Source organism: Eurypyga helias, unplaced genomic scaffold (genome assembly GCF_000690775.1).
Source record: "Eurypyga helias isolate BGI_N326 unplaced genomic scaffold, ASM69077v1 scaffold3471, whole genome shotgun sequence".
In the NCBI taxonomy this organism is placed as follows: Eukaryota; Metazoa; Chordata; class Aves; order Eurypygiformes; family Eurypygidae; genus Eurypyga; species Eurypyga helias.
The window spans coordinates 2,934-13,915 of NW_010231316.1; the positions used below are offsets into that span (position 1 = coordinate 2,934).

Sequence of the window (10,982 nt, forward strand, 5' to 3'; positions counted from 1 at the left end):
GGCAGCAACAGCAACTTCTATTCTGGATGAAATTCAGAGCTGTAAGCAACTCTTGTTTTTTTCCAGCACCACTGGAAGTGAACACTGGTCACTAAGCATCCTCTGGGGCTTCTCAGACAGAAAAGTCCAGAAGATAATTCCAAGCTTGGAGCTGAATCCCAGTTTAGCTTACTCATTAAGCCTGCATCACTCTCTTACCTAGAAAGACGACAGACTACTTTATAACCTCCTTCCTTTGAGGTGAAAGCAGAACAGTGACCCTGGAACACCCCCCCCATCCTGGGCTCTACCAGATCCAACCCCACAGCTCAACCACAGATTAGCAGAGGGCAAGATGTGAAGCTGTGTAGGACCACACACCTACCTGAAGAGATTGCAGATCCCCTGGAGCCAGGGGACAACCAGAACGAGGCAGCATTGTCTCAGTAACCGTAACTCTTCATGAAACAGGTAGGTACCCAGAGAGAATGTGCTCACTCGTGTTATTGGAGCGGCACGAGAAGCAGCATGAAAATACAAGCAAACCAAGGCAACAGAAGCACCCAGCAGGGAAGACTGGGCAGACCAGAGGAAAGAGGACTGCGATGAGGAAGATGAGAAGAGAAGCATCCAAGCAATGAACTTCACGGTGAACGATGCAAAAGCAGAAGCGAGAGGTTTACAATCAGTAGTAAGCTGCATGTTGTTCCAGCAGCAGATCTGTCAGAATGGTCCCATAAAAGCTCTTCACACTACTTGAAGGATCACAAAATCCCGAAGAACACTGAGTGCAGCTTCCATCTGAAATGCCACACAGGCACCTCTTGTTTTGTTTGGTCAAAAGCTCACGTAACATTTTTAAAAATAAATGAGGAATTATTTATTTATTTTTAAGGAAAGGAGGGGGAGAAAGTCTCTTTCACTGAAGATTTTGCACACAGAAATTTGCTATTAGTTGCAGATAAACGACTGTCTCTCACCATGTATTTAGAGGCATCAGCAGTACAAGGTTGTGAAAATTCCCGGAGGAGGTTTCTTTTAAAATACAGAGATTTTAATGAAAACACTTGCTCAGGAGACACAGTCCAAAGGCTCCATCATCTACCAGAGAAAGGCAGCCCAAGGTCCACAGGCTGACGTGTAAACCTCAGTCCAAGTAAGAAGGAAGTTCCAGGCTGGAACACCTGAATCACATGGGAGGTCCTGCACAACTCCGTAAGCTGAAATTTTTGCGAGGATCCACGCGTCCCTCTGTGACCCGGAACACATACCTTAACTGTAACAACTTACTATTCTTCCCTTGCCTCGTACACACCAGAATAACCATTTACGGTATTTTTCTGGCTTTAAAACTCATTAATTTATCTCTAGAAAACAAACTGCAAGTTAACCAAGCTGCACCAATAAAGAAACCCTAAAGCGTCTCTAAACAAACTTCACAGTCTTATCAGAAAAGAGCTAGGTAACAGTTTTGAACAGAAAATGCTATTTTCCATACTCTCAATTTTCTGGCAGCAGCTCATGTTTTCCTTCCTTAATGCAAAACCACCGCTCGCTCTCCCCCTAACGTCAAGACTAGTCATGCTCTAAGGACTGGAAGCAGCAGTTTGGCGACGCCGCGCCATGCCAGGCTGACGTACAGCGCAGGACAGTGCCTTCACAAACAGAAAGTGCTTTCGCTGCTCTGTACGGATGCTGTATGCAGTGCAAGATTTCTCCAGCACTATCCGTTTGGGTTTTAAAGTGACGGTTGAACTACACAGCATAGTTCAAGAGTCCTAGCCTTTTATTTAACACAAAGGAGTCTTCATATATAGAGAAGTACTAGGCAAAGATCCCACAAGCACTTGCACAGAACCAGGATATCATTTTTAGATAGAATTTTTATGTGTATGCATGCACACACGAATGTATAAATTCTTTTTATATAAACTTTTCCTTAAAACACAGAATTCTAAGTAAATTCTCAGCTTTTCATATGTAGCAGTTCAGTTTGAAAACAGCCTAAGTAGGACTCAACTCCTCTCTCCGTCTCACGTGAGCAGCTAACTTTGCTAAATCTCTAGGTGCACTGTGGTTCAGTAGAGGTAGAAGGAAACTTTCCCAGGATCTAACCTAAATCACACTTCTTGGTGCCGATTACAGAGGAAAGCCCAACACACTGCCGCTCACTTGTCGAGCTACGCTGCGTTTGGCTGAACACGGAGGTCTTATTACTATGCTGCTCTGCAGTGTCTGCAACAAAATCCCTTCTCTTCAGTCCTTACTGAACACTCTTCTATGAGAATGAAAAGAAACTTGAAGATACTCCTCATCAAAACATGGTTTATACCAAAATAATCCCAGTACAAATATACTGCTTTATGCAATATTATCTTGTATTTATTCTTTAGCAAAACACCGCATGACAACTCAAAGTTTTGAAACACACAATGAAACTTGTTCCTGAACACCTACTAAATACATGTGTTTATTTCAGTTGGCTACAGAGAAACTATTTGCTCAAAACCTCCCAGCCCTGCTCTGCAAAGCAGTTTCAAAGTAGCAGTAATTCAGAACTTCAAGCCTGAGTTTCCTAAGTCCCAGACATCTCGACTTCCTGGAAGTAGGATTTATAAAATTATCTTATTCCTTTGAAAGAAAAAATCATCCCAGTTACACAAAACTCTGGATTTTTACACCAAAAACATGGGAATCACTAAGGAGAAAGGGCGGTAACGGTACCAGGACAATGACATGTCACGCTGGGACAGAACACAACCCTCCCGTTCAGTGCTCTTGAACCGAGACCATGGAGGCAGATTAACAATGAGGGGTTATGTCCCTTATTCTTTAATCTGCAAATTTAACAGAAGTAGGAACCAGAAGAGAAATACAAGGAGTACAATAGAGTTGACCAATCATACAAAATCTCATCAATTCTACTTTACATTTCATATGCCACCACGTTACTTTGCTTTGAAGGTTTCCCTTGAGAGGTGCTGGGGGAGTGGCGTGGGGATACACTGCTGACACTTGAGATATTTTTATTAAGTGCTTCAGGCAAAGAAGGGGATGACCCCAAGTCACACCACAAAAATAAAACCTCAAGCAATCTTTCAAAAGATTACTGCGGTCTACAAACAGCAGCCTTAGTGTCCGTCTAAGCCCAGAACACAACAGGTTCAGACAACATCACACAAAGCAGCCCGGTAAAAATACCAAAAAAGAAGAGAAAAGCAGAAGAAAGACGCAGCATGAAGTAATCTCAGACACCCAGCTTTGTGAGAGCTTTAATGGCACAAAATGTTCATAAGCTACAACTTATACATGTACTGTAAACTGTATATAATGGTACAAAGTGCTAACTAATTTAGGAAGAATGCATAATCACTTTGGCTCAGTTAACTCCAATATTTCAACAAATGTCAATTAAAAAATTTGGATTTCTAACAACCTTCAGCTTTCACTTCTTAAAACTGTAAGTAAATAGGCATTTGCTGCAGTTGAGTTAGCCTGCTGCATTTTCAATGTGCGAGTTTATGCAGCATTTTCCTTGACCCTATTTACAAATATTCTAGGCCAGTTTTCACTGAATGTAAGAAAAATGAAGCCTGCATTTTTTTCCAAAACTGTAAACAGGTATAAAGCTTTTTAAACAACATTTATCTTAACAAAACTTCAACTATCAATAGTTGAAACCCCTTTCCAAATTATACAACAATCTGTTTCTGTCCATTGTAAAACTGGAAGTTGTAGCCTTTCACCCAAATCTCAGAGCAGGGTCTCAATAAATACTGCACTGGATCACAGCAGTGTTAGGGATCCTCTCCCCATTCCTCCCCTACAGTTTACACAAGCTTTATTTCACGGCTCCGTCAAATATTGTAAGCTGTGTTGATACTCTAGCCACAAGCTTGCCAAGTTCTTTATCAGATATTCAGAAGAATTACTTTTTAATTTAGAAAGGGGCAATTTCTTTTTAAAAAAGTACTCCCTACTCAGTAAAAATCTATTTTTCCACTATTCCAATTTCCATACATAACAAGGTGCTGTAATTGCAACTGAAGGTGTTTCAGCCTTTCTCTCATCCCCTCAGATTTTAGGACTGTAAAATGATGTACTTGGTACTATCTAAAACACCGTTCACCACTTCCCCCTTCCCTCCCCCACCTCTGGGTGAAACCCAATATCCACACTGGAGAAAAATATGCAGTTGTAGGTAGCCCAAGTGCCACTGGTGTTCACAACTAGAACAAAAGCAGGTGTTTTCAACAGAATTTTCTGTTAGACGGCCCTTCACCTGGAAGGCGTTCTCTAACAGCATTCACAAGTGGAGAATAAAAATAAATAGTTTAGCAGTAAATTGATGCTTAACTTTTTTTTTTTAATGTCCTGGGAGCTAAGTAAATTCTTTTAAATCAGACACCTCAGCGGGCTTTTAGCTTCTACGCATCAACTGTTTCAAGCGATCACTGCTATACTGAATAATCAGCTTTATAAAGTCTGAGGCAAGCAAACAATTACAGGTAGCTGTTCTCTCCAAACTGGCTGACTGTATTCTCTTACCATCTTCTACGAGTCAGCCTACTTAAGTTTTTATTTAAATGAGATTTTCGCTAGTCTTAAAATCAGCACTGGTTCCCTAAATACTTAGTATTAAAGTCTATATCATATTTTTTTATATATTCATATATATATAAAAAGAAGAGTATTCTATCCTTCAGAGTCATGCTACATGTTCTGAAATCCAATAAAATCTATTGAAGGACATGACTGTCCTAATGCTTTGTAACAACTTGGTACTAAAGCTTCACATTTTGAAAAGAAGTGTCACTGAAGGAGGACAAGGTTTAATGTTCCCTAAGATAAAAGTTCAACGACATTAGTGAGAAATCTATCTACCATGAGACATCACGAGTGACTTTCAGATTCCATGTATCCCCAAAGGAGATTGTACAGTAAACAATGAGAGATAGGAATATTGAAAATTCATTTGCAGAAGCCATTTCAGAGCTTTACAACTACTGACTCTCTACGCACCTGCGAGATTGTCCCCCTTCAAGGCAAGTCAAATGCTTTACTTTCTGAAACTGCCATATCATCACAACTGTAAGTGGCTCCACACCAAACAGCATCATACTCTTTTGTACACTCTTGCTACACCTACAGCTGTTGGGATTTCCTTAATTTAAAACTACTTTTAAAAGGGGAATTTCACATGTAAAATTTTCCCTTAAGAAAACAGGTAAGGAAAAGAAAAGCTGCTTCACATGCAAACAATGCAATTTTTCTAATAGTTTCTAGGCATCAGACAGGTTCCCCTGCAAGGAATAAGGAGCTGACTTCATAGAAAAGACAAGATTACAACAATTACCTAATATTAAAATATGCTGATGGATTTAGTTACCCTACTTCAAAATTTATTCCTGCAAATCTAATGGTGTTAGCTATTACAAGGGGCCAAGTAAATTTCCCCAAAAGGTGATTTAAACTGGGGTTTTATTGCCAGTGATTTCTTAGTTTATTTCACAACCAGCTTGTTTTTCAGAAGGAAAATTCATTTTCACTCCAATCCATAGCTTTCTTCCAAAGAGACGGTTAATTTTATCACCGTAATACAGTCAACATTTATACCATGCACAACTGCAATTTAAGTCAAGCTGCACTCGGGAGGCAACAGCATCACTGATAAAATTACAACTTGCTGGTGGCATTTTGCATTGAGAGAAGCCCTTGCAACACAGAGACAGCTGTAAACTCCGTTCAGCAACTCGGACGTGTCTTGCAGGCCAAGAGGCAGGGGAATGGGAGGAGAGAAGGAAAGAATGTGGATAGCGAAACACCTCAACAGAGTTCCAACACAATACTGAATTCCAGAGTTAGCGAAAACCTGGATATGTAAGGAAAGGGTGAAGTCAGGGTCATGCTTAAAATGGTCTCAAGTCAAATGTACTAAATGAGACAGTAACACCTTCACAGGTCACGTGGGTTTCCAGGTTTTGCACTCCATCGTTCAGTAAGTGCTGGCTGAAGGTGTGGTCAGTCGTTTTCCAATATAGATGCTGAAATGAAAAGTACAAGGCATATCGTAGTTCACGGAAATACTCCCTTGTCCAAACAGTCCTCTCCCACTCAGCTATTCCGTCTTTTCAGTGAAGTCTGGCGAGACACTTCCACAGATTTCACTTCCCTTCTATCAAACTACTTAAAGAGTAAGATTTTCAGATGAGCCTAGAAGGACCGACGCTATCGATGTTCAATAAGAGAGCGCTTTTTCCTGTCCCAAGCTCATCTGAAAACACCAGTCCGAAAGCGTTTGTGTGGTCTGCAGAGCACCTGACACAGGGGGTCTCCAACCGCCGAGCCCCCCAGATTCTTAGAGCAAACCAAACCAAGTACTGCCTATAAAGGGAGGGGGTGAGATTCAAAACACTGAGCATTGAGGACCTACGCCAAGGGGGACCTCCAATAAATAAATCCAGATAGGATTTCATTCATCACAGAAACACAATTTTGCTACAGTACAAGTATCTTACAGTACATTCTCATATATTCCATCCTCCTACTGCATTTGGTAGTCTACAGGAATTTAAAGAGACACTTAAATTACAACCCCAGAAACAAACATGAAGCTAAATAAAAAGATATTTTGAGTACGTGTCTTTGCCCCTGTCAGGGAACATAAAACGGATAAACGTAACGTAAGGATTTAAGCAAGGTGAGAGATTACGTCGGATCCCGCAGGCCATGAGCTGAGCAGGGTCGTAGCTCATCGTGCAGTACCCATCCAGCATTTCGTGTATCTTTAAGGACTCAACCCTTGACTTTCAGGAACACCACACATTGAAAATCACAGCGTACGTGTCACACACAGTTGTACAATGTGGTGTGCACCAGCAGAAGTTACAGCAGTTTCCCCACACACTCTACTCTTACTTTCCCTCCATCAGAGCCTAGAGTATTTCAGCAGAAGGCGTGGGTAATCAAATGGCACGTGATAACTGCAAAAACTGTTCGCAAATTCATTTCAATATAAGAAACTTGATCTGTTCTAGAAATAAAACGTACTAACAGCTGCAAAGTTTTAATTGCTGCAAAGTTTTCCTGCATTTCAAAAAGGCACCAAGCCCACGCTGAGCAAGGTGCTACAATACTCTGGTTCTCCCAGAGAAAGCCCTTTTCAGCAGGCACCTGCCATACCAGTAAGTGGAAAAGCAAGGCCAGCCGCTAAAGCTGAAGTGAGAATTAGGTTAATACTTACCCTAGTCCCAAAGCCAAAACATGAGATATGAACAGAGATGGAATGAAAACCTTAAGAAATTCTGCCGAGAAAATGCCACCTTTTTTCATTGCTCCACTTTTTCTCATACTTAAGGACACTGAACGTTTAGGATGTCTGAAATGAAATTCCCTGAAAGAAGAAGGGGAGGGGAGAAAAATTCAACACCTTTTTTTTCCTCTTTTTTTTTTCCCCCACACAAATGCACAGATCTCTGTAGGAACATTTTTTTATTGAAGTACAAAGAGCTAGAGATCAAAGCAAGAGATCCCTTACAGAGAGAAAGGAATCAAAGAGAGTAATAGGAGGGATTGTGGAGAGACCACTTACACAGACAGTATAGAGACAAAAGGAGCAGGAGCTGCAGAGAGAGGTAGGTCCAGAGAGGGAAATTCAGGATGTGATTTGTTAGCAAGAGCCTCATTTTTTGCTCCAGAGATACAGAAGTCTGCCAGATTTAGACAGCATCCTCTATTTTAATAAAAACGCTTTGCATTGAAGGATCTCAACGTTTCCCCTTCCGTGGATGAACGTTACATATTTTACATAGAAAGAAAAAAGGTACAGAGAATTTAGGAGACTTACTCAACACTATAAGCCAAAACTAAATCCCATGAATCCCAGCTCCAAGTACCCAGCTCTCCCCATAATTATGATTTTGTCAAGAAACCCTGTAATCAGCTTGCTGGGGATTTATATTACTTTCAATAAAAAGGTAATTCTGTTGCTATTACGATTTTCATACTTCATAGGTTTGACTTTTTGTAGCTTCCCCAAAGAGCAAACTGTCCTTTACCAAGATGATCTTATTTGGAGAGCCAGAGTAATTCCATGCAATTGTGACTTATGCTTCTTCATCAAAAAGAGTTTAACTCACTTGGGAGGAATGTTTTCGGGCCTACTTGACCAGTCTGTCACCCAGTCAGCACTTTTCTTCAAAACTTCCAACTCTTTCTCTCCTTCTACCGCTTCTTCTTCAGACTGAAAACATACATGCGACAAGCCTTACAACACTCCACGAGTTCCTCCTCACGGTGTTAAATCGAGAGCAACAACAACAGTGGTAAAACGATAAGCAGCAAATGGTGGCACCTGATAAACGTGCGAGTGTTCCTGGGCTACTGATTATTTAGAAGAGATTGTATTATGCTAACAGGAGCATCTGCAAAAGTCACTTGACCACAAATGTTATTGCTATATCCACCAGGACTTCCACATCATTTCAAGTTGTTTGGTTGGGGTTTTTTTGACTAACCAAAAAAAAAAAAATTATTTTAATCCTGAATGTCATAAACCAGCATTATGCAAAAAATATTAAAGAGTTTCTACAAATGGCAAAAACTTTAAGTTGATAGAATTGGATTTAAAGTGTACTGAACATGGCTAAAGCACAGAAAGAGCCAAATAAAAAGTTTTCAAAAACAGTATTTTGACATTTTTAAAGATGTTAGTAGTAATTTAAAGTTTATATTACTTCCAATTAGCAGCTTCTATTGGGTGCATCCCAGAGGGAGAAGGGAAAGGCAAGCACTCGCTACCACTGTCTTGATCCAAAGATGTAACATTACACCATTAGCAAATGTTAACATATAGGACAAAATTAATTAGAAAGACTTGAGCACACCACTGATTTGGTAGAAACTTCTCCTCAGTATGAAACCAATTTCCTGAGTGACACAGTAAAATAAGGTAACCCACTTACAACATTATAGTGGGAACAATACCAAAACCAAAGTAATCAAATAAGACAGCCACAAAAGTGAGATGGGAGAGCCAACCAACAACTCATTCAGATCGTGCTGGCTACAGGGCAGAGCTGCAACTATCCTGCTGCTCGGCCAGGTCTTTGACAAAATGAGCTGCAAGGTCTCATTCTTCCAGGAATGCTTTTTACATACACTGCTGAAGACAGCAAATTCTATCAAATGAGCAAACTAGGAGTTCAGCATTACCCTCAGTTTGTATTATGGAGATTAGTCCCCATCACGTGAGCGGACCATCTGCAGAGCAATAAAATGAACACCCTGAAATCTTGTGCAGAAATATAAACATTTCAAAACTAATACAGGTTTGACACACATAGCGCAAGTGTTAAACACCACCGTAACTCCTACTGAGCAGGGCACTGCTCAGCTTCAGCCTCATCTGGCAGGCCAGCGGGTCGAGGGAAGTTATCCTCCCCCTCTACTCTGCGCTGGTGAGGCCTCCCCTGGAGTGCTGTGTCCAGTTCTGGGCTCCTCAGCTCAGCAAGGACAAGGAGCTGCTGGAGAGGGTCCAGCTCAGGGCCACTGGGATGGTGAAGGGCCTGGAGCACCTTCCACATGAGGAAAGGCTGGGAGAGCTGGTCTGTTCAGCTGGAGGAGACTGAGGGGGATCTTATCAATGCTTATCAATATCTAAAGGATCTCTAGAGGTCCCTTCCACCCTATGAATCTGTCCCCTCACTCCAAAGCTGATAATCTCTAAAAGTCACATTTCTATTAATAGAGAAAGTAAACCGAAACAAAGTTTACTAAGCATGCTTCTTCATTAAAAATAATTGTTCTGGAATGTGTTTTAATTTAGTAAAACTTTATTCTGAAAGCAAGTCCTTAGAAGAAAAGATAATTTAGTTAAACTGACATAAGTCTGAGTGCACAAGAATTATTTACTGCACCCATTTACAGGGAGGGACTTGGTAAAGTTAATACAAAAAAGGCTGAGAAAAAACCTGCAAGAAGAAAGCACAAGGCAAGGGAAGAGCCTTACCCAAATGACTAAGGGACACCGCTACACTTCGATAAATAAGGTCTGTATCGTTTATTTGCTTGTACTGCAGCTAACAGCCCAGCTCAGGGTCTCAGAATGAAAAAACACAATTGCTAGCTAGCAGTAGTTTAATGGGGAGTTTTGACACATCAAACACGTAACATTTGGCACCCGCTGGCATGACAGAGAGGTGCTCTGCCCCTAGAGTACTCCCAGTACTGATGTACAGAAATATACAATGTATATACAATATCCACAACTTTTACATCTAGTTTTTAAAGTTAGCGTATAATAAAGGTTAATAAATACCTGAGAACTACTGTCTTTACTTGTGTGCATTTCCACATCGAAAGTTATCTGTCCGTCTTCTTGAGGTGAAGGGCTAAAGAAAAATTGAGTTGATTATGTCATTTTGTCATACTACACTGTGTAACTGAAGACTCATTAGTGTCAACAGCATCTCAGCTGAATCACGTCCACATGCACTTCCGCACACACGAGTTACACACTACGCTACCCTTCAGACCACAAATATCAGTACTAGTCTTCCAAAAGCCCTACTTGAGAAATAAATCAACTACTGCACCTCAGCCAAGGAAACACTAGAGAATTCACATCAGGAACAACACTAAATGCTGTATGACACAGGTCTCTCGTTAAAATGCTGAGGGCATCTTTCTAGCCTGACTTTGCTTTCATGAGAAAGATGTTTTTTAGAAATAGCCAAAAAGAACCCAAAACACCACACTTAAGAGCAATTTACTGTTTAGAACTTTCAGAAAAGAATGCAAAACATCAAAATATCTCCCCTTTCTTGTACATTACTTAACTGTCAAAAGGGGAAAATAATTACCAGGAAGTGAACACATGAAAAATTAAGGGGGGAAGGGGATATAAAAATCTCTCTTCATTCACTTAAAACACAGGTAATGATTCAAAAAATCTTATGCTTGTAAAGGGAGCTACACAACCATCATCTAAGCAAACATTCCTG

The 10,982-nt window shown here is 40.6% G+C and overlaps 1 protein-coding gene across 1 annotated transcript in view; it reads right to left on the reverse strand.

The window, feature by feature from the left end:
* Positions 1-3,221: 3,221 nt before the first annotated feature.
* BNIP3L (BCL2/adenovirus E1B 19kDa interacting protein 3-like) overlaps positions 3,222-10,982 on the reverse strand; it is an 8,829-nt gene continuing 1,068 nt past the window's right edge. The window contains exons 2-5 of the mRNA XM_010161003.1: positions 10,298-10,370; positions 8,118-8,221; positions 7,223-7,372; positions 3,222-6,023 (exon numbers count right to left, since the gene is read on the reverse strand). Coding sequence (XP_010159305.1) covers positions 5,975-6,023; positions 7,223-7,372; positions 8,118-8,221; positions 10,298-10,370 — 376 coding nt within the window. The 3' untranslated portion in view covers positions 3,222-5,974. The remainder of the gene's footprint in view (positions 6,024-7,222; positions 7,373-8,117; positions 8,222-10,297; positions 10,371-10,982) is intronic.